Source organism: Symphalangus syndactylus, chromosome 6 (assembly GCF_028878055.3).
Source record: "Symphalangus syndactylus isolate Jambi chromosome 6, NHGRI_mSymSyn1-v2.1_pri, whole genome shotgun sequence".
Classification (NCBI taxonomy): Eukaryota; Metazoa; Chordata; class Mammalia; order Primates; family Hylobatidae; genus Symphalangus; species Symphalangus syndactylus.
This window is the reverse complement of record NC_072428.2, coordinates 119,691,450-119,718,844: the sequence shown is the minus strand read 5'-3', so window position 1 is coordinate 119,718,844 and position 27,395 is coordinate 119,691,450. Positions and strand designations below refer to the sequence as shown.

General features: G+C 40.5%; 1 protein-coding gene across 7 annotated transcripts in view; it reads left to right on the top strand.

The window, feature by feature from the left end:
* The window catches only part of UBE2H (ubiquitin conjugating enzyme E2 H), a 124,485-nt gene that overhangs the window by 82,155 nt on the left and 14,935 nt on the right, over positions 1 to 27,395 (top strand). For 6 of the 7 annotated variants that reach the window (XM_055284007.2, XM_063641637.1, XM_063641636.1 and 3 more), the window contains 2 exons: positions 12,811 to 12,850; positions 14,192 to 14,244. The exons of the other annotated variant lie outside the window; for it this stretch is intronic. In XM_055284007.2, coding sequence (XP_055139982.1) covers positions 12,811 to 12,850; positions 14,192 to 14,244 — 93 coding nt within the window. The remainder of the gene's footprint in view (positions 1 to 12,810; positions 12,851 to 14,191; positions 14,245 to 27,395) is intronic. 7 annotated transcript variants of the gene reach the window in all.

Genomic DNA, 27,395 nt, shown 5'->3' with positions numbered 1-27,395 from the left:
TATTTTTGGAGTGGAGGTTTATAATATGGCATGACTAAACTAACTGTAGAACTTAGAATACTTACCATTTTATCTTATGTCTTCCTAGATGGAGTCATTCTAGAGTTACTCCCTCAAGAACTAGCATGAGTAACTTCACTGAGCAGTATTTAAGCAGGGATGGGCCAGTATTTGGAGTAGAGAGGAGTTTGTCATTCACAAGAGGTTTAAGGTTAGTCATTTAACAAAGGCCTACTTGTACCACTGTATTTTCACAAATAAAATGAATTCTGGGACTGGGCATGATGACTCACAGCTGTAATACCAGCACTTTGGGAGGCCGAGGCAGGAGGATCACTTGAGGCCAGGAGTTCGAGACCAGCCTCGCCAACATGGTGAAACCCCGTGTCTACTAAAAAATATATATATATAAATTAGCCGGGCATGGTGGCGCGTGCCTGTAATCCCAGCTACTTGAGAGACTGAGGAAGGAGAATTACTTGAACCCGGGAGGCAGAGGTTGCAGTGAGCTGAGATGGCACTGCTACACTCCAGCCTGGGCGACAAGATTGAGACTCCATCTCAAATAAAATGAATTTTGGGGCTGGGGAGGCAAAATTCCATTAAGATCACCTATGTACTTCTCTAATAACTGTAGTTATGAATTTAGTCCTGTCCCAAACAGTTACATAATTGCTACTCTGTAGTGATCTATATCTTTTTTTTTTTTTTTTTTTTAATACAGAGTCTTGTTCTGTTGTGCAGGCTGGAGTGCAATGGCACAATCTCAGCTTACTGCAGCCTCTGCCCCCGGGTTCAAGTGATTCTCCTGCCTCAGTCTCCTGAGTAGCTGGGATTACAGGCATGCACCACCACGCCCAGCTAATTTTTGTATTGCAGGAGAGATGGGGTTTCGCCATGTTGCCCAGGCTGGTGTCGAACTCCTGACATCAGGTGATCTGCCTGCCTTGGCCTCCCAAAGTGCTGGGATTACAGGCGTGAGCCAACGTGCCCGGCGAATGATAAGTATCTTTTGAATTCCAATAGAGAGAAACAAGGTTCTAGTAAGGAAGGTTTTGTAAAAAAAAAAAAAAAAACAGTAAATAGCGATAATGCTATGAGAATATAAGCCATTGTTAAAAGCTCTTTTACTGGTGTTCTGAAAATGACATTTTTCAGGATACATTTTTTAAAAATTATGTCTGGCAGCTGAGGCTTTGGCTATGGCCTACATCATTTCTTCTAATCAGTTTCACAAAGTTATTGGGTACCTACTGCGAGCTGGGCGTTATTCTGGGTGCTGTGGATACAGAAGTGAACAAATTGCTCTCTTAATACTTTTTGTTTTTTTGGAGTGCGAAGATAAAGCAAAATTTAAAACTCCTGATAGCTTTATGCAGAGAATTAATGGATAGAATAGGTACCTTGGATCAGATATTCAGGAAGGGTCTGACAAAGTAAATTTAAGCTGAGACTTAAAAAGATTTAAAAAAAAAAAAAAAAAAGCCAGCCCTGATCCTCCGAAATCAGGGGTAAGAGCTTTCCAGGCAGAAGAAATTTTGAGTACAAAGGCCCCAGCCTGGAAAACTGGGTAAAATGTGAGGTGCGTGACACAGGGGCCAAGCGGCAGGCAGGGTCGAGTTCACAGACTGCTTTGTAGGCCAGGTTAAAGGCTCGACTTTCATTTTAAATGTAATAGAAAGACTACATAGTTTTCAGCAGGGGAGTGAAAGGTCTGATTTTGTTTTTAATGATCATTCTGCTGTGGGGCAAGAGACAGTGACGGGATAGAAGCACAGTTATAAAAGCTTTTGTAACCAGAGATGCTGGTGGCTTGGACAAGGCTGCCAAGGTCAAGAAACTTTGTTCTAGACATATACTGCTCTGAAGAAATGTGGCTCCATTAAGGAAATCATCCAAGCTGGACTGCAGTGGCATAATCTTGGCTCACTGCAGCTTGGACCTCCTGGACTCCAGGCATGGACCACCACGCTTGGCTAATTTTTTTGCATTTTTTGTAGCCATGGGTTTCACCGTGTTGCTCAGGCTGGTCTTGAACTCCTAGACTCAAGCGATCTGCCCACCTGGGCCTCCCAATGTGCTGGGACAGCAGGTGTGAGCCACCGTGCCTGGCCTGTTTTTAATTTTTAAATGGAAGATTCTGAAGGATTTTAAAGTGCTTATTGTAGAGAGATGTTTAGAAAAGGGAGAGCTTGGTGATGCTGGAGTTGGGAAGAGAATTGCAGTAGCACCACCATTGAGAAGGAAGGAGGGAGCAGGATCAGAAGCCAGAGGCCTGGTGTTTCAGAAGAGGGGAACATTTGTGCAAGCTGTTGAGGCAGGGAGAAAGAGTGTGTGTGCAGGGAGGAGTTTAGAAATTTTTATGGAAAATGAGGGATCCTGCCAATTGGCTTTCATCTCAAAGAAAAGGGACACGGTGGCTATTTAGTGAAAGAACTAGAGGAGGGGGTTAGGGGAACAAAGGGAGAGAAAGAAAGTAGATTTGCAGGATTGTGGTAAAATGTAACAGTCATGGGAGACTGGGGGAGCGACCCACTAGAGAAAGGGGAAGGGAAGATTATAGGTGATGCTGAGTCCAAGAAAGGCTGTTGAGCATGTTTAGATAAACTGGTATATATTTGTTTACTTATGTCTCTCCTCCCTGCCAGCTCAGTAGATGTGAACTCCATGAAGGCAGCCCCTGGGTCTGTTTTACTACCACCACCCCTGTTCTCCCAAATACTCACTACTTAGGGCCTGATACATTGCCCTTTCTGCAGAAGAATATTCATATGAGTGAATGAATGCCTACCTACTGGTACCCTCAAGTCCAAGTTGAGCAAATGTGAATGATGCTTCCTGTGGTAGATTTGCTAGATGGGCATTTTGGAGGGGAGAGGACAGGGGATTTGCAGAGGATTGCTTGAGAGTGAGGATGGTGATGGCTCTTAAATCTTAAGCTGAGTAAGAAGCCAGTTAAGATAAGAGGGCTGGTAGTTGGGAAGAAAATGGGAGAATCTGTGGATTACAGTTAACAGGTGAAAGAATTAATGATTCCTGGGGTGGGAAGCTTTTGGCAAGGACAGGGGATTGGTAGGAGATGTCTGAATTTGTGATTATGGAGGTGAATTTGTGATTGTGGAGGTAAATATGTGATTGTGGAGGGAATGACGAAGGTTAGGGTATGTCCTGGGGAGCGTTAAGTGGAATGGAATAGAAGGAAGGTCATTGAGGAGAAGCTTAAGAAACAAGCCGGGCACGGTGGCTCACTTCTGTAATCCCAGCACTTTGGGAGGCCGAGGCAGGCAGATCACCTGAGGTTAGGAGTTCAAGACCAGCCTGATCAACATAGAGAAACCCCATCTCTACTAAAAATACAAAATTAGCTGGGCATGGTGGCACATGCCTGTAATTCCAGCTACTCCGGAGACTGAGGCAGGAGAATCGCTTGAACCCGGGAGGCAGAGCAGTGAGTCGAGATCGTGCCATTGCACTCCGGCCTGGGCAACAAGAATGAAACTCCATCTCCAAAAAAAAAAAAAAGAGACCCGGGTGTCAGGAGTATGGTCTGTATTGTCACCAAAAATGACAGGAGTTGGGGCAGAGAGCAACTTGTGGGCCAAGCCAGGTGCTGAAGTTCTCAGTGAGAGAAGCCGGTGGTGAAATGGGCCCTTTTAATGTGAAACCTGCTGTGAGCAGGCTGTAATGTCTAAATTCATTTACCTTCATCTTGCTATTAGCCAGAGTAAAAATAGTACACTAGCTTTCCCACCCCCTTCCCCAGGCTGCCACCTCTAAGGATAACCCTACTTTTGCATGTGCTTGTTACTATCAGAGGACTTGTCCATTTCTTTCTTGAAGTTGACTTATGCCAGTTTTAATTCTGCCTTTGACAGCTCATTATTATATAATCTTTTCATTTGCTATTTAAAACTTCCATCACACTTGCTGCCTAGGTTAGTTCCTACTCTGTATTGGGTGACCTCTAGCTTTTGAGCTGGTTATTCTGACATCTTTTTGGCATTAAATCTATTTCTTTCCCTTTAGGATTTGGTGTCATAATGAAAACAAGTATTTTTGTCTTCCTTTTTATTTAGTTAAGCTGAAATTCTTTTGAAAACAACAAAAGCAATGTCTTAGTTCTTTTTAGAAAACTGTTCACGGTTTGAGATTTGCTTATATTCCTGGTGTTGGTGAAAACTGTGTTGTTAGGTGGAAGTTTAGAGATTATGACATCCAATTTGCCTGATTTTAAGGATGGACAAAAATGAGGCTGAGATGTATGACTATTCACTAGTTGCAGAGTCCGTCTTCTGGCTTCCAGTTTAGTGTGTGTGTGCTTGTTTTTTAACTATACCAAATGCAGTCAGGATGTTGTTGTTTTTTTAATCTAATTTTTGCTTGCATATTAAGAAAGGATGGTCTTCTTAATAATAAATATGGGGCACATGTTGTCAGGACCTCCTGGGGCTGTGTCACACAAATAATAAATATTAAAAATAAAAATTGTATTTTCCATTTCTAGTGTGACAAGAGTTATGGGAAACATATCTCTAAATCATAATATCCTCTCATGTTCTTGACACTTGTAAGAGCATTAAGAGATGGACGCATAGGGTAAATATTAATCAGTTTTAGGATGAGGACAGTAAGATGATATTACGTGTTCATTAAACTTATTAAGCTAATTCTAACATTACTGCATGCTTACTGTATGCCAGTTACTGTTCAAATGCTTTACATATATTAACTCATTTAATCTTCATGATTAATGATGTGTAGATACCATTATTTAACCTAGTTTTAGGAATAAGGGAACAGAAAGGCAAAGAGATGAAGTAGATTGCCCCAGAGGCTCACAGAGTGGCATTTAGGCATTCTGACTGGAGCCTGGTCATTTTTAAAAAATGTATTGTTACAACAGTTACACACATTTTTGGGGTACATGTGCTATTTTGGTACATATATGCAATATGTAATGATCAAAACAGGGTAATTGGGGTATCTGTCACCTCAAACGTTTATCTTTTGGAGCCTGATCTTTTAACTACAACTCTAAGAGTGGTAGAGAATTGTAGTTGGGTCTTGTGAGTTCAAGTCCAATGTATTCTGTACTGTATTGTCTCTGACCATGAAAATAAGTACTGCCTGATCCCAGCAGTGTGGTTATATGAACAACCAAGCGATCGAAAGATAAACTATGAAAACAAAACAGAAGTTAGTCTCCCAAAAATGAAACCATAAGAAAGTAGGCCAGAGGTTTTGGTAATCCACTAGGTTGGTAGGTTATGCTATTGAAGGATAACACTTCACCTTTTCTTAGTTATAAATGAACTTTTCTTATCCATCTAGCCCATTCCTCAGACTCCATATTATTAGAGAGAAAGGAAGAAACAGAAAAGAGGACTCCTTGTTGAGTTTAGATCTCCTGAACACACATAGGATCAGTTCAGAAGTTCCCATGACACAGGGCATTGAGAGTGAGCTCCTTGCCTGGTTCCTCACCCAAGAAGAGACTGGCCCAGGTCCATCTCTCCTGAGTAGGAAAGGCTCAGCTTTCTGAAGAGATTTCTACCTGGGCACAGGCTGCCTCAGGCGGGGCCTGGCTGTCTGAGGTAAGATGAAAATCTATCAGATTGTGGACTCCTGCACACAGCTGGCCAATGTCTGTCACTAGTGGAGCTGGCAGCACCCCCCCCCCCCCCCCCGCCAACTCGGTCACCCCGTGTGCTAGGAACGGAGATCCAAGTTATTACCCTTAAATAATTTATAGTCTGAGATACTGCAAGGGAAGATGAGATTCAGTCTTTAATAAGAATATTTTAAACAATTATACCTACTCAAAAAATAGAATTAATCAGTTTTGTTGTGAATGGTCCACTTTATGTGGGCAGTTGTTCTGAAGACAATCAGAATGACTTAATATATTCACTTGAGTGTTTTCTCACAGGAATTCATAAGCTTATAATGAAATTGCATCAGCCACAGCTGTCTGAGCCACCTTAGTCCAGGCTCATTTTATCCCTGGGATGTAGCTGCTGTTTTGGCCTTTGGTGCTCTTCACCTGTTTACCGTAGGGTGGATTTACCTTGATTCACAAGTCGTTTGTCTAACCTCTCATTTTGTCAAGATAATTCTGACAGGTGAAATTTCTGGTGATTGGCCCAAAGTATTTCATCTACCCACAAATTTGATCATTAATATCCTCTCAAATAAAGAGAACAAAGGTGGAAAAATAGGTGAAGCTTGGCCTCATTTATTTACATATTGACCCCAGTGTCAGAAGTTATTCAGAAGTGTGTACAACTCTGTATAGACCCCTTCCTGGGACTGGACACAGAGGCTGAAATAAAAACCAGTTTTTCAGCATGACTTAGCACAATGTTATTTATGTTCGCTGCCTATTAGCCTATGGGTCATGAGATGTGTTATTCTAGAGCAGTTGAGTATTGGAGTGGAACAAGCAAAAGCAAGGCATATTTTTCTATTGTAGTCTGTGCTTTTTATTTTTTAAGATACATAATAATACTTTTACATTAACTAAGTGTGATTTGGATTCCTTCTCCAGAATTATAAATTACCTAATTCCCTTCTGCTGAAAGATGCAGGACAGAGAAGGGTAAGCATTTTAGCTGGACATTTATTCCTGTTGTACGATCCTCCCCATCCCCTTTAACGAGCGCTAGAACTACGCCAGAGAATCACTATCCAAAAAACTTAAAGGAGTTCTGATTTTAATCTGGTCAAATCACTGAAATATGTCATTAGAAAATGTCTGGTAGTGGCCGGGTGCGGTGGCTCACGCCTGTGGTACCAGCACTTTGGTAGGCCGAGGTGGGTGGATCATGAGGTCAGGAGATCGAGATGATCCTGGTTAAGATGGTGAAACCCCGTCTCTACTAAAAATACAAAAAAATTAGCTGGATGTTGTGGTGAGCGCCTGTAGTCCCAGCTACTTGGGAGGCTGAGGCAGGAGAATCGCTTGAATCCGTGAGGTGAAGGCTGCAGTGAGCCGAGATCACGCCACTGCACTCCAGCCTGAGTGACAGAGTGAGATTCTGTCTCAACAAAAAAAAAAAAGAAAAGAAAAAGAAAATGCTTGGTAGTGAATAAAATCTTAAATCATGTAGATTAAAAATAACCTGCTACTTCTACTTATGTTGCCATAAAAGCAGTTTTCAAAATATGTTCTCTTAAAATATCTTGAAAATAGTTCCTGGTCTAATGGAAACAAGTGTTGGGAAAATTCCCTTGTTGCAGACATATTCATTAGTGTGATGATAGCATTGCCAAAAGGAAGGAGAACATGCCAGGGCCAACTCACACAGTCCTGAGAACATTCCTTTTCCGAATTTCTGGCCCGTTCTTTCTCTGTCTCCCCCCTCCTTGTCCAGGAGTTCCATTGTTGGCATCATTATCCAGAATGTAAATGGCTTTGCCAGAAACACTGCCCACAGCTTGTCTAAGAACAAATGTCAAGGAGATATGCTCTTTTCCATGTATTTGCTTTGGATATTTTTCTAACAATTAAAGAAGCCCGAGGGCTGGGTGCAGTGGCCCACGCCTGTAATTCCCCACGCTTTTGGAGGCTGAGGTGGGTGGATCACTTGAGGTCAGGAGTTCAAGACCAGCCTGGCCAACATGGTGAAACCCCATCTCTACCAAAAAATACAAAAATTAGCTGGTTGTGGTAATCTCAGCTACTTGGGAGGCTGAGGCAGGAGAATCTCTTGAACCCAGGAGGCAGAGGTTGCAGTGAGCAAGACGCTGCACCACCACACTCCTGCCTGGGTGACGAAGTGACCTTATCTCAAAAAAAAAAAAAAAAAAAAAGACCTGGTATTGAAAGAGATCATTTTAGTTTAGAAAGTAGAAAGTTTCTTGATAGAGTTGGTCTGGTTGTGTTCATTCCTCAAAGGCAAGGTTATAAACTGTTTCTGCCTACTTTGGAAGAGTCAGAGGGTTTGTTTTGTGGCTCTTTATGGTATTTTATCATGTTGGTGGTTTTGTATTCTCTAGAAAATTTCTGTACCTAAAAATGCTGCCTTACAGAATTAATTTCCTTTAAGGACTTAACTCTTGGATATTTTCCCTTAATTCCTGTGTTCTCAGAGTGCTTACCATTATTATTAAATGCTAGATTTTTAGGGCTGATAGGGCCTTCAGAAATAGAGTAAGAGTGGAGATTTGGGAGATCATATAGTTCAACTATTTGTCTTCGTAGGTAAAGAAACAGACCCCACAAGGTGAAGTGACTTGCCCAGGACCCGCAGTTGATTAGTTGGGGCAAGAACCCATGTCCCTGTTTAGTACTTTGCTTTGTGGTGTGATTCTGCCCTCTGTCCTAGTGCTCAGATGGTGTTCTATACTTAGCAGGGGCGCTGGAGACTGAGCTCCAAACCATTTATTACTAAAGCATATGTTTAACAAGTCCTTTTTGGTTCTGTTATTTATTCCTGTACTCAACTAAGCCAAATCTAGATTTAATTGAAAACTGTATAGACACTGTTAATTCCAAGTGTGCTCTCCAGGTCATGTCCAATGAGCGAGGCACCTTAGTCTTTCAGAGACGTTTTGATAAACATTTAAAGCTTACCATAGTTATTTTCTTGACTTAATACCTTTAAATGCCCCGTGGCCTCAGATTGTTGAAGCATAATGCCCTGTAGGATTCCCATTTTGTTTTGCTTGAAATCTGTGATTCCCCAGCACTCAGGTGCTGTGAGCTGATTGAGCTGTTCCCCAACTAGCCTGTTTTAGGACACAAGCCATTTGTTAAGCCAAGTATGTGAATATGTCACTGTTCAGGCACTAGTCTCAGTGCCCCCCCCATCTCCCTCTGAATAAAAGCCAGTGTCTTTAAAGGGGCCCCAAATGCTGATCACCTCTGTGACATCACTTCTCATTTTCTGCCCCTTTTTCAAATCCCTTCAGTTTCAGGAAAAAACTTCAGAGCATCAGGCAAGCTCCTAATGTGCTTTGCACTTGGCTGTTCCCTCTATAGAGACCTTCTCCTCTCCTCTTGGTACCAGGTGGCTCCTCTTTCACCTCCTTCAAAGCAAGTCACTTTCTCAGGAAGTCCCTTCCTGACCATCTCATTTAAAATTGCCACCCTGCCCCAACCTTTCCATTTCTGTTTTCCTCCTTTGCTGTGTTTTTCTCCATAATGCTGGTGACCTTCTAATGTAGGACTTATTTTTTCTAAAGACCTCTCTTTACAGGTATTTCCCCTTAAGTCCTGTGTTCTCAGAGTTCTTTGAGTATTGGTTTTAGTTTATTTAAATGAAAACTTCCCAATGCTCTTCATCTGTAGCCAGCATTGGGAACCTTTGCCACAGACATTGCTTCATTAGGTGTTAGTTTTGAGAGTTCTCACAGAGGCAGGATTTTAAGTATCAAGAACATATTTTTAATTCTTAATAGTAGCTTCAAGCAGTATTTTTCTTATAGGACCATTCTCTTGCATTAAACCACAGGCTCAGCATTGTTCCCCACTCATCAGAAAGCTTCCCTGCAGTAGTGATAGCAGCATACTCCTATATATAACTGATCTTGAGGACCATGTACCTTATAACCTGAGGTTCCTCTGATTTTAGGGGGAGGGTAATGAATTTGTATTATTTGAACAAGAGTGTTAAGATACGAGATTTCAAATAAAATGGTTGGTTTTACTGGCTTTTTCTTAAAATAGTTCAGCACTAGTTAATGCTTGTATAATTCAGTCTATTTTAGAATGTTTGATACTATGTATAACCTTTTTTTGGAAACGGAGTCTAGCTCTGGCTTCCAGGCTGGAGTGCAGTGGCATGATCTTGGCTCACTGCAGCCTCCACCTCCCAGGTTCAAGCAATTCTCCTGCCTCAGCCTCCTGAGTAGCTGGGACTACAGGTGGGCGCCACATGCCCGGCTAATTTTTGTATTTTCGTTACAGATGGGGTTTCACCATGTAGGCCAGGCTGGTCTCAAACTCCTGACATCAAGTAATCTGCCCGTCTTAGCATCCCAAAGTGTTGGGATTACAGGCGAGAGCCACTGTGCCCAGCTAATACTATGATAACTTTTTATTTAAAAGTTTTTTTACTCTCAACTATTAAAATTACACATTGTAGAAATGTCAGAGAGCCAAAAGTGCAAATAGAAGTAATGGGAGAATCTCGCAAAGATGACAACCATTGACACCTGTTTTCTTCTAGCCTTTTCCCATTGCTATGATCCTAGTTCTGGTTCAGGTGTGGTGAGGTGGTGATGAGATTTGAAAAGTGCAGTGGAGAAAATACTGCCACCACTAAGAATTCTGCACTGTTAACATTTGTACTTAGTTTCTTATTTATGTGCATATGTTTTAAACAGAGCAAATAATATAGAAGCACATTGTCCCTTTTTAAAAGGAACATATTAATAGTGTTAAAGTCTTTTTTTTTTTTTTTTTTTTAAAGACAGTCTCACTCCGTCACCCAGGCTGGAGTGCAGTAGGGCGATCTCAGCTCACTGCAAGCTCCGCCTCCTGGGTTCAAGTGATTCTCCTACCTCGGTCTCCCGAGTAGCTGGGACTACAGGCACACACCACCACACTCAGCTAATTTTTTTTTTCTTTTTACTAGAGACGGGGTTTCACCATGTTGGCCAGGCTGGCCTTGAACTCCTGACCTCAGGTGATCCACCCACCTTGGCCTCCCAAAGTGCTGGGATTACATGCATGAGCCACCGTGCCTGGCCAGATAAAGTCATTTTTAACCACTGTTTCCCGTTCTGTTCCCTATCCCCATCATGACCCTGGCCCTGTGCCCTAACTGAAACAATTACTTTTGCAAATTTGGTATATGTTGGTTCAGTACAGTTTTCCTATACTTGTTACCGTGGAGAATTGGTAGTTGTTTGTTTTAGTTTATTTAGATAACCTCAGGCTGTAAATATAACATCCTGCAACTTAAAAAAAAAACTCTGGGTGCAGCACACCAACATGACACATGGATACATATGTAACAAACCTGCACATTGTGCACATGTACCCTAAAACTTAAAGTATAATAATAATAAAAAAAAGAGAGACAAAAAAAAAACCAATAAACTCAGCTTTAGATGTATACAAGTTTATACACATTGATCTACTTCATTACCCTTGGCTGTATAGGACTCAGGTAGATAGATGTACTCCCCTTTATCCAACCCTATCCCATTGACAGGGTTGAATTTGGCTCTTGGCTTTTATAAATAATATCGCAACAAATACTCTCATGGGTCATCTGGGACATGTGTATTAGTATTTTTCTAAAGTTATGTAGAATTTTTTTACCCTAATTTTTCTCCTCTTAATACCAAGACATGAACATTTCTCATTATTAAAATGTCTTCATAAACTACATGCTTCTTAAATCTAGACTTTGAAACATCTTTAATTTCCTTAATGAGAAATTAATATTGGACACAAAGGTTTTTTTTCATCAGAGTAACTTAAACATCACATAGGCCCTCTTGATTGTAGTAGATAGAACATTATGCTGTTTCAACACAGAGCATTTAAAAACAAAAGTTAAAAGTGTGAGTGACTAGAGTGGTCTAAGACTGGACTACTTGGACTTGGTATTCTTATCCCGTTTTCTAATTCAGGGGAAGTTTCTCGGGTTTTTGGAGACAATCTCTGTAGCGCCTCACTTGAGGCTCCTCCTCCAGTGCCGTTTCTCTGCATCTTTCCTGACTCTTCTCGTTTTACTCCACCTACTGTGTCAATACTTTATTCAGATTGCAGGTATTTATTGGTGTCTTTTGTCCCACTGCCACAGTGACCTCCTCAAGAATAGTGAACTGTCTTATTATTGTACCCTATCCAAGCACAATGCCTGCGGTGTAGGTGCTGACCAAATATGTTCTGAATGAATGAGAGAGAGACTGTGGGGATGGGAGTGAGGGAGGGTGGGGGTCGGAGATAGTGGTGGTGATACTCACCTTAATAAGGAACTTCAGATATTGAAAGTGTGGAACAGGATGAGAGTCCTAAAAGGAAGTAATAAGGATGACAAAATGACACCTTTGACAATGGATCTCTGCTTTAGAATATTGCCATTTGCATATATACTGACTGATTGAATCACTGGTTTTATTAATTTCTCCTTGAAGTTTAAATGGCCACATAGCTATTAAAGTGTGTACTTGGTTTGCTAGGAAAAATTTTAAAAACTTAAACCTCCAGCAGATATAGCCAACTTAAGAATATTTTTTTTAACTCCTTGCTTCATTTCTTGGTTGCCCCAATTTTAATCAAAACTGGGTTTCCCTGAATGAGTAGACTAATGTTAAAGGAAATATTTTGGTCACTGTTATGAAATCCTTTGTGGTTTGAAGTGGTACTCCTTTAGCATTTCAACAGTTTCATTCATGTTCCGCACACAGTGTAGCCAAGTGATACCAGTAAGTGAGCATCAGAAGGAGAAGTTCAAATGCAGAACCTCCAGATTTAGAGCTTGAACAATAAAACTTCTGAGAGAGTGAAGTTTCTTAACTTTTATCATGACACTGGTTATGAACCATTTAGTAGTATAATTTATCTTTGAGCAGTACCTTCATAGCTCAGAAAACAGTTGCTTTAATGATTGTTTTGTATAAGAAGCTGCATTTCTCCCAGTTTGCTCATTTGTTAATAGAATGCTGATGTATTCTAAATAATTGGAGCTACCAGGAGAATATAATGTTTATCAGTAACGAAAGATCTAAGGTTGAAAGTAGTGATTTATAAGTATTATCACCTTTTCCCAATACTGAAATTGTTTCCAGTACTGAAATACTTTTATTGTTCTCTGGATACTTTTTGCTGCTAATTAACATCTCTTTTTACAGGATTCATGAATAAAATTTTCCATCCCAACATTGATGAAGCGTAAGTAACTATTTTAAAATGTTTAAATTTTAGAGCAACTGCTCTTGATTAGCATTTCTCTCTGTGTGTGTTATAAAAAGCCCCAGTTATCTTTTTGGACCTTATCAGGAGTTAGGACTGTATGAATGGTCGTGTAAATGATAGAATCCAAAGGATATGAGGTTCTCAATCACTTAGTTCACATTCTGCTGTTGTGCCACTTAGTTTTTTCCATTGTCGTGACTGGGTCCTTCATTTTTCTTGTTATCCAGTGAACAGTAGTAATATTCCACATCTCACTTCTCTTTGTGTAGACACAGTTCAGAGATCTGTTTTCAGTCTACAGATTGACTATTTTCAGACCTTACAGTATTTTCTCAATTCTTGAGAGTAAGGCAAAATGACTATAGTTTCATTTCAGTTAGTGAATCGTATTTATCCCTTTCTTTCCTTCTAATATTTTATTAATGATACTTTAAAATATTCCAGCATATCCTGTTTTATACTTCTAGTGCTGTTTAGAATATATTATTATTTGGGATGCATTTCAATTTGTCATGGCACTAAGTTTTACTGTCTCTCACAAACATACCTAACAGGTTTTTCTGAACCTTATGTGAGTAGGTTGTATATATATATATACGTCATGCCCCTTAGTCCTTTAATATTAATATTTTATTGTATCAGTTATCCTAACAAGGATGTTCTCTTATCCATCCACAATATATAGTTGTCAGATTCAGGAATTTAACGTTAATGCAATACTTATTTAATTTACTGCCATATTCCAGTAACTTACTTTTTAGCACTTTTTTCTTTCAGTAAAGGATCCAGTCTAAAATCACACATTACATTTTTGTTGTCATGTTTCTTTAAACTACTTTAATCAGGATTAGTTCCTCAGCCTGCCTTTATCTTTTATAAAATTCACTTTTTAAAATAATATAAACCAGTTATTTTATAGATTGTTCCTCAATTTGTGTTTGTCTGATGTTTCCTGATCATTAGATTCAGGGCATGAACACACTTAAGGCCAGAAAACTACAAAGCAAGATTGTGTCCTTCTTGGGGTATCACATTCAGAGACACACAAGGTCTGTCTGCCCCTTGTGTTCTCAGCACCTGGTTCAGGTGTTGTCTGGTTTCTCCATTGCATAGTTACTGTTTTCCCCTTTCAGTCTGTAAGGCGACACTTTAAGACCTTGTACTGTTCTGTTCCTCATCATACTTTTCCCCAATTGGGATTCTTTTTTTCACAGATCTATTAAAAATATTTCTCTTGATAAGTAAAAATTAGTTGCCAGATAAATGCAACTAACTTTCTAATTTTTAAAAACATGCCATTCTTTCCATCTGTTTCAGGTCAGGAACTGTGTGTCTAGATGTAATTAATCAAACTTGGACAGCTCTCTATGGTGAGTTTGGCCATGGAATATTTTTTGGAGATGTTGAGACATTGCCCAAAAAAATGTTGTTTGGCTTTTCTTTTCTGGTTTAAGATGTTTTGTTGGTAATGGGAAGGGATTTTTGAGGGACCGACTGCGAAAGTTTGATCAGTGGAAAAAATATTTTCTCTTAAGTACAAATATATCAGTTTAGCTGTGGAAGTTTAAAATGAGTTTTTGAGACTCCAAACTTAAGATATAGTGATACATGTGCACACACATGAATACATGTGTAAACATTTTATATGTATGTATTAGAAGCACATAATATATATATATAGGTTTTGGAAAACACTAAAACTACTTAGGAATGTCCCTCTGAAATGAGAGAGAAATGATACAGTAAGAGGTTTTAGGGGATCATCTTTTCAAAGGCCAAAACAACCTTATGAAGGAAGAGTAATTTAGCCTTACCTTCAGGCTGAAATTGACACCCCATCTCTTACAGGGAATCAACAAATGAATTGCCCAGCTCTGCAAAATACTATGCTGAATATCACAGAGAGTTATAAAGAGCATCAGGCCTTTCCTCCTTATCACCTAGTTGGGGAGCTGAAAATATTTTAAAATACAGTCATCCCTTGGTGTCTGCAGGGGATCAGTTCCCAGACCACCTGCAGATACCAAAATTCATGCTTACTCAAGTCCCACAGTCATTCCTGTGAAACCTGCTGACATGGAGGGCTAGCTGTATTTATTGAAAACCACATGTGAATGGACCCATGCAGTTCAAACCGTGCATGGACCCATGTTGTTCAAGGGTCAGTTGTGTATTTGAAGTTAATTAGGGATACAACAAATAAATCTGTTTTTCCCTCCACATGTCCAAATCTCAGGCTTCATAGACTCTACCTACTCCAGTGCTCCCACCCCGTATACTTCTGCTGATTCTCCAGCTGGAAGTAATCTCTGGATACCATTACATTTTATAGCTCCTTTTTTATGGTCCACTTTTACTTTCTACTGTGTATTTGTTGTTTATGCCTATTTTTTTGTGCTACTAGATTATTTCCTATCTTAAGGGCTATCAGGTGTGTGTCTGACTCATCTGTAAGGCCCAGGACTCTTATCACAGTGCCCTTCACCAGTATGGGTTGAAAGAATGAATGGTACAGGTAACAGTTGCTGAGAGGCACAAGAAAAGAAGGGAAAGCTCAGTTGAGGCTGGGCTTAACCAGGGTTGGCTGCTGCTTGTTGAACTTCTGCCACCTTTTAATGGTCTGAGGTAGGTAAGACTTCTTAGTCCAGCCACAATCTGCAAGTTACTTTTGCCAGATATCCTTGAACTAGATTGGTAAATGAGAATCACAGAGAAAGGTTGGTCACCAGCAGAACACAGTTAATCCTTGCCTCCACCTGATTGTGCCGTTCAAAAATTATTTTCTCTACCTGGAATATTCTCTCCTGATCTTTGTGTGGTTGGCACCTTCTTCACCCATCTCACATATTACTTCCTCAGAGCAGTTTCCTTTCCCAGCCCCTCCATCTGAAATCACACCCCTCCATAGCACAGCACCCAGTTGTATATATACTTTACAATTTTAAAATTATTTTTTAATAGATAGAAACAGAGTTGCACTCTGTTGCCCAGGCTGGAATGCAGTGGTGCGGTAATAGCTCACTGCAGCCTTGAGCTCCTAGGCTCGAGCCATCCTCCCACCTCAGCCTCCCCAGTAGCTGGGACTATAGGCGCATACTACCATGCCTGGCTAGTACCCCGTTTTCAATAAGCTTCTAAAACCGGTATTTGTTTATTATTTATCTTATCCCCTTGGATTGTAAGCACCATGAGTGGGCACTTTGTCTTGTTCTTGTCTCTCTCTCTCCACACACACACACACACACACACACACGCACACACACACACGCGACTGTTAACAGTGCCTGGTGCACAATAAGGGTTCGACTATTTGTTGTCTTAATGAGTGAATTAATCATGTCCAGTACTGTTTAACAAGAGAGTTTTAGGGGAGATGATGGCATATAGTTGAGGCAACAAGAAAGAACGTACACTCCGAGCTTGATTAAATGGATTCCTTTTAAGATGGTTTTTTTGGTAAAAATGTCTCATGGCAGGCTGCCTGGAATATCTGATGTAATGATGTGTTTTCTTAAACTACATTCACATTTTAAAAATGTACATATCAAAATACTGCAGGCTGGTTCCAATTACAATGAAGTAAATTGATGTTTAGTTTTGCTAAAGCTTTTACCATTGACCAGAAAAGCTTTGTGAAAGATGTTTGCTGACTGTCAAGTACCTCATGTCTCAGAACAGGTTTTTTAAAAAAATAACAGTTTCACTGAATTATAATTCACAGACATGCAACTCACCCATTTAAAGTGTGTAATTCAGTAGTTTTTAATACATTCAGTTATATGCAGCCATCACCACAGTCAATTTTAGAACATTTTCATCACCTCAAAAATAAATGTATTTGCCCTAGGCAACCACGAATCTGCTTTTTGTTTCTGTGGATTTGTCTTTTCTGGACACTTTTTAGAAATGTAATTATATAATATGTAGTCTTTCGTGACTTTTTTTTTTTTCACTTTGCATGATGTTTTCAAGGTTGATCCGTGTTGCATGTATTGGAATTTCTTATGGCTGAATAATATTTCATTGTACAGATAAACCACATTATTTGTCAGATAATAAACACTTGGGTTGTTGCTGTCTTTTGGCTATTATGAGTATTATAAATATTTGTGCACAAGTTTTTGTGTAGACCTGTTTGCATTTCTCTTGGGTATATACCTAGGAGTGAAGTTGCTGGATAATATGTTTAACTATTTTGAGGACTGATAGACTACTTTCTAAAGTGGCCAACATGAGTAAGATTTCATCACATTTATAAAATGTTAGTGCATGTTCTTATATTAGCTTGCAAAGCATTTAGTAAGCAGCAAGAGTTAAACCACGTTGGTCCAAGTGAACTGAAAGCAGACTTCTGTGTTACATGTGTATGAGTTACTGAACGTGTTCCGTAATACAGGAGTGTGAGCACACTAACAGGTAAGTGCAGGAAAACAAGAAGAAATATTTTCAGAGTATAGTCAAAAGTATACTGAGCATGAGAGAATTGTTTTGACATTTTGCTCAAAACTATTTCTCAAGAAAATTCAACATTTCTTTCACGGAAAGTTTTAGGAACAGGTAAATACAATTATATAAAGTACCGGTAGAATATGTTCATTCAGATGACCTTGAAGTGTTTTTTCAGACTTATCTGGTCTTGAGATCTGAACTGAATTTTTATTAGAAACTGTTAAAGCCTCTGGCATTGAAGGTTAGTTCATAATTGGTGAGTTCTGAATCACTTCATTTCCTGCAGTGGTTCCTGAGAGAATCTTAGTTCAAAGGACCGCCCCCACCAACCCCCGCCCCACCAAAAAAAAAAAAAAAAAACTAACACTAAATAACTAATAGGAGAAAGTTGGCGTGTCAACATAAATATTCAACTGAAAAGCAAAAGGCTAAGCCTGGCACCTAAAACTTGTTTCAACACTTTCCTCTGCCGTAGATTCGATGAGGGAGCAGGGAGTGGATTGTGAAATTTCCTGCCATTTACCTTGCCCCAGGACATGTACTGTTCTGTGGGTATACATATTTGTAGCATAACAACAGTTCACAGTTGAAATTTCAGATGTGTGTTAATCATAGCCTGATATTAAACAACATTTATGTTAGCAGTAAATTTAGTCCTCTGTCCCCTCACACCCCTCCCCACCATTGATTTCTGGTAAGCCAATTGACTCATTGCTTCTGTTCTTATCCTGTTTTCTGTTTGCCAAGTGTATGTGCAATTTGTTTATTCAGAGTTCAAAATTGGTATAATTGTGGTTTACTCACCCAGTAATTTTTAATTTTGTATTATTTAACCTTACAAGAGAGCTAATTATAGTGAGGAATCGGATTAATTTTGTAAAGATGCTTGCCATCAGTATGAAGTTACCAAGTATGAAGTTATCTATTGTTATTGTTATGACATTAAACAGAAAGTAGCAGATGACCAAAGTGATTGATTTTGACTTCCTGCATGATAGCATCTTTTTTTTGTATCCCTTCCTGCTCTTCCAGACAGCAGTGACAGAAGCTCTGAGAAACATAAAATGTAGCCAAGGGGATCTGGATTTCCATTTCAAAACAAATTAATTTTAAGGACTGATAGGAGAGTTCATTAAGCCACAGGTAGCTTTTTAAGCACTCTTCTATTTTCCAGTTTTCCTTTTTTTCTCCAAAATATATTTTATCTATAGTTGGCTTATCACCCTGCACTCCTGGGGGCTCAGGTGCCTTCACTGCAATACAGCTTTAATCTCTCTCATCCCACCCTTCTGGACCAGGCATGCTTGATCCCTGCAAATGTGTTTCTCTCTCCAGCTTTCATTTTACTCATTCTTTGACTGACTTAGTAAATTATTTATATGATGGATTAAGTTGTAGGCTGGGCATGGTGGCTCATGCCTGTAATGCCAGCACTTTGGGAGGACGAGGCGGGCGGATCACCTTAGGTCAGGAGTTCGAGACCAGCTATGACCAACATGGAGAAACCCCATCTTTACTAAAAATACAAAATTAGCTGGGCGTGGTGGCGCATGCCTGTAATCCAGCTACTCGGGAGGCTGAGGCAGGAGAATCGCTTGAACCCAGGAGGTGGAGGTTGCAGTGAGCCCACATTGCGCCATTGCACTCCAGCTTTGGCAATAAGAGCAAAACTCCATCTCAAAAAAAAAAAAATGTGGAGAAGTGAGGTGGAAGACAATTTTCTTATGAAATTGGGCAGTTTACATTTTCACTCTTAGGGTTGCTAGCCAGTGGACTGGATACTTCTACTGTTATTTTGCTTGGGAGAAAAATCAACATTTGGGAAAAGTCTTCCCCTAGAGTTATCTGGGGAGTTAGTAACAGGCAAATGAAATTGACTACAACAGAAGGAATACTTCAAGGGCTTTGAGATTAGGGAAGATATATAAAAATTTTTTTTTTTTTTTTTTTTTTTTTTTGAGACAGAGTCTCGCACTGTCGCCCAGGCTGGAGTGCAGTGGCACGATCTCGGCTCACTGCGAGTTCTGCCTCCCGGGTTCACGCCATTCTCCTGCCTCAGCCTCCCGAGTTGCTGGGACTACAGGCACCTAAAATTTCTTTTACCAGGCATTTAGAAATTTAAAATACAAATTTAACACTTATCCCATCCCCTTTTCAGTTAGATAGTCTGTAAATCTTCTCAAATAATTCAGATTTTGGCAGAAGGTATATCTTAAAATAATGCTTTATGCTGGATTAGTGCATGCTGTTTCTAAACATTTTAGTGTAATTACACAGATAAGAAATATATGTATGTGTCTGCATGGATGATTAATTGGCCAACTACTATTTGAACAGCTTGAGAACTTCAATATTGATCTGTCCATGTTGAATCACAAACGTCATCCTGCCTTTGGAACAGCTGGTTGTCATTATTTGTAGACAGAGGCCAAGTAGAGCAATTCTGTCCAGTACTATTGGGATAATGTCACCTGTTGTACATAATAAAGAAATGCGCTCAGTTGTGGATTTGCACTTCAACAGTACTTAGCTAGCTCCGTGACCAACCTTCTTTATCTGTCTGCTTGGAAATCTTCAGATGTGGTGTATGTGGCTCAGGAGTCTAACTAGTTATATACATAAAAATGGAGTCTTACTGGCATTGAACAACTTAGTGGACATTCATTAAAAATACCACACTCACTGGTGGTCAGCTTTAAAACCATGGAGTGGTCCAGGCTTTTTGGATCGTGGGACATGAGCCAGCCAGGGTATGGCTCTGAAAGACAGCCACAGCTGTGCTCTACATTCGTAGGGGCTCTGATTTTAGGGCTTGTTTCATTCTTGATTATATGTGAATGTAACCTTGATTTGTTTTATCTTCATTCACTTATGATTACTGAGTTATAAAGTCTTCCCAGTGTATGGACACTTGGCTTGTAATTGCAGGAAGTTACCTCTCGTTATTCTTTTCTGATATTAACAACTAAATTATTGTCTAGTAATTACAAGCTTGAATAGTGAGTTTTAGTATGACAGCAAGACTATCCAGCTAGCTAATTACACATTAACTGCCCTCATTTCTGGAAGGTTAATAATAAATCCTATTACCGTGTTTTAGCTTACAAGCTCTTAAGGTAAACAGGGTCATAAGGTTTGAACTAGGATGAATTACCTCTAAAAAACACCCAAGTAGACGAGAATTGTTTTGAGATTGACAGTGCAACAAGAGCAGTGTTTCTGATGAACAAGAGCTTGTTTTCTTCATTGTGATCTATGCAGTAGCATTTATTTTCTTCTGCAGCTCTCTGAAGTTTAAATATGTTGGGGGGAAAGGGGCTACAATTAGGCAATGAATGGGAAATTACCTTTTAAGCGGGTTTGGAATGCTTTAAAAACAGTCCATGTCCTGTAACTACACACCTCAGATTGGTGACCTGGTAGCCTGGCCCTCAGCAGAATGTGGCTGGTTTTCCCAGTTTCAGCACCCTGCATCCATCTATCCATCTATCTTCTCTTTTCTCTTCTTTTCTCTCTTCTCTTCTCTTTCTTTCTCTCTCTCTCTATTTCTCTTTTTCTTTCTCTCTCTCTCTCCCTCCCCCCTCCCTTTCCCCTCTCTCTCTTTCCCCTCTCTCTCTTTCTCTCTTTCTTTCTTTTTTGAGACAGTCTTACTCTGTCACCCAGGCTGGAGTGCAGTGGCGCAATCTCGGCTCACTGCAACCTCTGCCACCTGAGTTCAAGCAATTCTGCCTCAGTCTCCCAAGTAGCTGGGATTACAGGCGCCTGCCACCGCACCTGGCTAATTTTTGTGGTTTTTAGTAGAGACAGCATTTCACCATCTTGGCCAGGCTGGTTTTGAACTCCTGACCTCATGATCCACCCGCCTCGGCCTCCCAAAGTACTGGGATTACAGGTGTGTGCCACCACGCCAGGCCAGCGCCCTGCATCTTTCATATTGCCCTTTCCCACACAGCACAGGAACACCTGTTTCTAGCTTCGAATACTTAAAAAGCAAAATGCTACTACTGAGATTTAAATGTATTTATCATGTATGTTGCAAACATTCTTTGAGTGTTTGAATTCCTACTAATTGTTCCTTTTTTCTTTTTTTTTTTTTGAGACAAGGTCTTGCCCTGTCACCCAGGCTGGAGTGCAGTGTGGCTCACTGCAGCCTCAACCTCCTGGGCTCAAGTGATCCTCCTGTCTCAGCCTCTCAAATAGCAGAGACTACAGGCGTGCACCACCACACCAAGCTAATTTTTTATTTATACTAGAGATGGGGGTGTCACTATGTTGTCCTGTCTGGTCTCGAACCCCTGGGCTCAAGTGATCTGCCCACCTTGGCCTCCCAAAGTGCTAGGATTACAGTCATGGGCCACTGCATCTAGCCACCTTTTTTGAGAGGTAGGAGGAGGGAAGAGTTTGGTGTGTTTTTTAAGCATCTCACTTCTTTTCAGATAAGGGAGGTGTTTTCACCTGTTTTTGTTTTTTATTTTGTTTTGTTTTGTTGCCTGCATGGCCCTGTTCATTAAGACTTTATCTTTAAAAGATCCCCATGGACTAATATGAGAAGATATGTGAATCTACTGAGCTTAGACTTTTTATATATTTTATCCACACATGAGACCCTCTCAGTTAAGTAATTGTATGAATTCTTTAATATACCTTTTAGTATTTGGTGGCGGGTTATATTATCTTATTTGCAGCTAGTTAGCCTTTAGTAAACTAAGTGCAGCATGGTGAGCCCTGTGGCCAGTTGGGCCTGAGCCACAGCACTGCAGGCAGTCTGTCTGGTGGGTTGCTTCAGCTCGCCACTTGTGTGCCCTCAAAACAGCTGGAGAAATGGGCTTTTTGTCACTGAAGTTGAGTTCAAGTTAATTATTATTTTATTTCATTTTATTTGAGATGGAGTCTTGCTCTGTCACTCAGGCTGGAGTGCAGTCGTGCAATCTCGGCTCACTGCAACCTCTGCCTCCTGGGTTCAAGCGATTCTCCTGCCTCAGCCTCCCAAGCAGCTGGGATTACAGGCGCCCACCACCAAACCCGACTAATTTTTGTATGTTTAGTAGAAACAGGATTTCACCATGTTGGCCAGGTTGGTCTTGAACTCCTGACTTTAAGTGATCTGCCCGCCTCAGCCTCCCAAAGTGCTGGGATTACAGGCATGAGCCACTGCACCCGGCTCAAATTAGTTATTTTAGAGGATATTACTTTTAATCTCAAAACTGTTTCTTTGAAGTCTGCCTGCCTATCCGATTGGTTTTATTGAAGTTTTCCTTGAGGGGCTGTCTGTCATCTTTTAGGGTCCTCTGTTTGCAAATTTTTTTCAAAAATAACAACTGCTTAGTTGTGTGCAGTGTAGGACTCTTTATAGGTTTTTGACTACTCTTCCTTTCTTATAGGATTTCACTGTCTTTTAATGTTTACAGACTGCAAGCAGGATAAAATTAAAAATTCAACCATTATTAATATTGCTGCTTTGTAGGAGCTGGTAAAGGAGTAGAAGGTAAAGATCTGTTAATTATGGTGTCTAATACACCCTTGAGGAAATTCTGTTAACTCCAAATTATTAAGTACCTAAAGAAATCTGGAGATCTTAATTTATTTGCCCTATTTCAGGCCTTACCAAAAAAAAAAAAAAAGGTACCTGGTTTTTGTACATATAGTAGGTACCCACTACCACCACCAAAAATAGTTGTTGAATGAATGAGATTTTATGGTTGGCTTTATTTTGAGCACATATTGTAAAATTCATGACTTGCGTGGCAGTTCATGATGAATTCAATACAGTTCCTAAAGTCAACCGATGGAATTTTGAAAGGTCAACAGCTGCTTTTCTCTAGTAGTCAAGGATGTGAATAACATGGGTGAAATTCCCAGGAATTTCTACTATAATGACCAAAAGTGCAGGGAAAGGGATCTATGTAAGTCACAGAGGGAATCATCAGTACTAGACAACAATTGACTTGCGATTTTTGTCCATCTTTTCCTCTAGGTGTGAACAGGGTTTTTCTTTCAGCTCTGTTCCTTATTGAATTACAGAACAGATAAATACCTTAGACAGTAGTGACTATCCCTGTGATTTTCAGCTTGGAAAGCCAGGAGTCCTCCCCCAGAGGGGAGAGGGATGATGAAAGAAGTTTGGATAGCATGCTTCTGGAGGATGCAGAATTTTGATTGACAAATAATCATTGTACATATTCCTGGGGTACATAGTGATGTGTTTTTTGTTTTTTTGTTTGAGACAGAGTCTCTGTCGTCGAGGCTGGAGTGCAGCAGCGTGATCTCGGCTTATCGCAGCCTCCACCTCCCGGGTTCAGGCAGTTCTCCAGGATGCAGAATTTTGATCGAGGGCAAGAGGAACTTATTGTTTGTGGGAAATGATCTAAGTGATTGTTTTAGGGAAACTTTCTCTGATTACAAAGGCGAGAGTACAGAGCCTTTAAGGCCATTTAGTAGATGGCTGCCCTGATCCAGGGCTGGAATGATAAATTGGTCTTGACATAGTTACACGCCAGGGGAAATAAAAACTAGAGACATTTCTGGGAAACTGAGTGAGTACATGGAAGAAAGGAAGAACACCTAGCCAGATTCCTTCCAGAGGCTTGGAGCCTGAGAGCCAGGGCATTAGAGTCAACCTACTCCCTTCATTAGGTGAAGGGAATGGGTTTTCAGGAAAATAATCTTAGACATGTAAAGTTTGGTAAGAATATAAGACTAGACCAGTTACATAGATTGGTAGTTACCAACATAGACTTCTTACTTTTCTTTCTTTTTAAAGAGACTGGGCCTCAGCTGGACACGGTAGCTCACGCCTGTAATCCCAGCACTGGGAGGCCAAGGCGAAGAGGATCACTTGAGCCTTGGAGTTTGGGACTAGCTTGGGCAACATAGAACTTGTCTCTGAAAAAAAAAAAAAAAAAAAAAAAGAAAAAAAAAGAGAGACTGGGTCTCACTGTGTCATCCAGGCTGGAGTGCAGTGGTTGTGATCATAGCTCACTAATTTCAAACTCCTGGGCTCCAGTGATCCTCCCTCCTTAGCCTCCTGAGTAACTGGGATTATAGGTGCAAGCCACCACACCCAGTAGACTTACTTCTTTAAAATTGTAGGATGGCCAGGCGCAGTGGCCCACGCCTGTAATCCCAGCACTTTGGGAGTCTGAGGTGGACGGATCACCCTGAGATCAGGAGTTTGACACCAGCCTGGCCAACATGGCAAAACCCTGTCTGTACTAAAAATACAAAAAATTAGCCAGGCGTGGTGGTGTGCACCTGTAATTCCAGCTACTCAGGAGCTTGAGGCAGGAGAATTGCTTGAACCCAAAAGGCAGAGGTTCCAGTGAGCTGTGATTGTGCCACTACACTCCAGCCTGGGGAGATAGAGCGAGACTCTGTCTCAAAAAAAAAAATTATAGGATGATGGCTTCCCGGGGTAAGAGTGTACAAAGCTAATTAAAATGCAAATGCCACAGAATTTGAGCCGCTGTGCAGGATGTTGATGTCTTTCCAGATAAGTTTTTTGTTATTTGTTTTCAACAAACAGGATGTTGGGCTTCTGGGGGACAGGTAGTAGAAGTAGAAAGGGGGATGGGGTAGGTGGGTTTGAGAACGGAAGAATGGCTTTGATGGTTCTTGGCACTTGGCACCACTTGGTGGTGGTTTCTGAGTTACGGCATATATTTTTCAGTATTAAGTCTGAAAAACAAATGAATATTTAGGTAAAAGTCTCCAAAATGACTGCCTGTGTGCTAATTGTGGTTCCCAGTGAGGCAGAGCATATCAAGGTTTGGGTGTCCACAGAATTTTAACCTGAAGAAAGCAGTGTATATTACAATTGTTTTGAGTGGGGGGTGGTAGAGAGAGAGTCTTGCTTTGTCACCCAGGCTGGTATGCAGTGGCATCACAACATACTGCAGCCTCGACCCACCCACCTGCCCCTGACTTGAGCAATCCTCTCACCTCGGCAACTACTGAGCACCTACTCTTCTGAATAGTTGGACCCACAGGCACATGCCACCATGCCCAATTATTATTATTATTATTATTATTATTATTATTATTATTATTTTGTAGAGATGGGATCTCCCTATGTTGCCCAGTCTGTTCTTGAACTCCTGGGCTCAGGCAGTCTTCCTGCCTTGGCCTCCCAAAATGCTAGGATTACAGACATGAACCACCTTGCCCAGCTTGAAATTTTCCATTTATTTCAAACGAAATAGAGGAAAGAGAAATAACTTGTGGTCACTGGTTCATAAATAGCCAAGAATAAAACATGAGATGTGTGATTCATCCCCTCTTGTGTTTTCTCCTTCAAGCCCTGCACCATCTCATTGTGAGTCACCTGGAGTAGGGCGATTTTACTTTAAGAATTGGTACATTTTTTTCAGTGTAACTCTTTTTTAATTAATACATATTCTTTAAGGGATACAGGTAGCTGAAATGTTTACCCTTTGAGGATGTCATATTTGTATTAATAGTTTAGTTCTCTGGTGCAGTTTGAAGTATATCTTATAGTCACTTTTAGTAATGTGTGTTACTTCCCTGTAAGGAATAGCAATGTTATACTTCTCCTTTTGCAGGGAAGAAATTGAGATGTAGAAAGGAAGAGACCTGCCCAAGGTCAAAGAGCAAGTCAGTGGAAAGCCTGAGATTAGACTTGTGGTCTTTTAGATTTTTCATCTGTTGTTCACCACTGAGAAGGCAGGTTTCTGTTTGCTGGAGACAGTTCAGCCTAATGGAATTTTCTCTGCCAGATGTCCACATTGTGTTAGGTGATGATTCTAACCATCCTCTAATACCCATTATCCTCCAAAGTGGCCCTTTAGTTCCCCTCCAGAACAGATCTGCTTTTGACTGCCTGTGGTTTGGCACACCTCTGCCTAGAGATAACAGTGGTAACAGCAGTGTGCAGAAAAGAAAGAGGGAAGGGTCAGGGAATGTCACTAAACCAGAGTCAAGCTGTTAGATGCGAACATTTTCTTGCACAAAAGAACCTACGAGCAAGTGGCCCTTTCCTTCCCATCTATTCTTTGGGGATAGTGGATCATGGGCCAGGTAGTATTTCCTGACTGCATTTTGCACACAGATGTCTGTATCACACACATACAGATCCCATCCAGTCCTAAACCAGAAGCCCTGGGGTAGGTATGAAGCTGCAACCTTAGGATGCTAAGCAAGTTTTTGGAAAAACTCCATAGGTAATTGTGATGGACAAGCAGGACCTAGGCTTAGCCCAGAACCACTGCTCTAGACTAAGTGATGCTGCTTTTGACGATAAGTTGTTATGATTTGGGAGTCTCACTCCATTGCCCAGGCTGGAGTGCAGTGGTGCAATCTCAGCTCACTACAACCTCTACCTCCTAGGTTCAAGTGATTCTCCTGCCTCAGCCTCCCAAGTAGCTGGGATTACAGGTGCCTGCCACCACACCTGGCTAATTTTTTGTATTTTTAGTAGAGACGGGGTTTCGCCATGATGGCCAGGCTGGTCTCGAACTCCTGACCTCAGGCAGTCCACCTGCCTCGGCCTCCCAAAGTGCTAGGATTACAGGCATGAGCCACTGTGCCCAGCCTGTTTTTAAATATTAAATATGAATATAAATTATATGCCTAAACTGAGATATGAGTGTTATAATTTTAACATTAATATAAGATCAAACTGAAGAGTCAGTGCTAATGAACCACATTTTGGTTCTAATTGAGTCTAAGGCAAAAGTAAGAGCTGTTTGCTCATCATAAACCATATACTCAGGGATCTTGGGACTTCCTTTAAAAGTTAAGACAGCCGGAAATGGGGTCGGCTGACTGTACTGTACAGGTTTAGGTCAACTGTATCTGGCTCTCTTCCTTTAAAAAAGTTGAAATTTAATGTTTTTAGATAAAGATCTTTGACACGTTTTTATCGTTATCATTATCAACACATTTTTATCATTATCATTATTGACACATTTTTATTGTTTTATTATTAACAAAAATCTAGGGAAAAAATGTTCTTTATTTTTCTACAGACGAGTATCTTTATTTTATTCTTGATTTATAGTTTGTCTTCTCTGCCCAGTGTATTTATCTTGAAAGAAGACTTTCTGCACATCTGCAC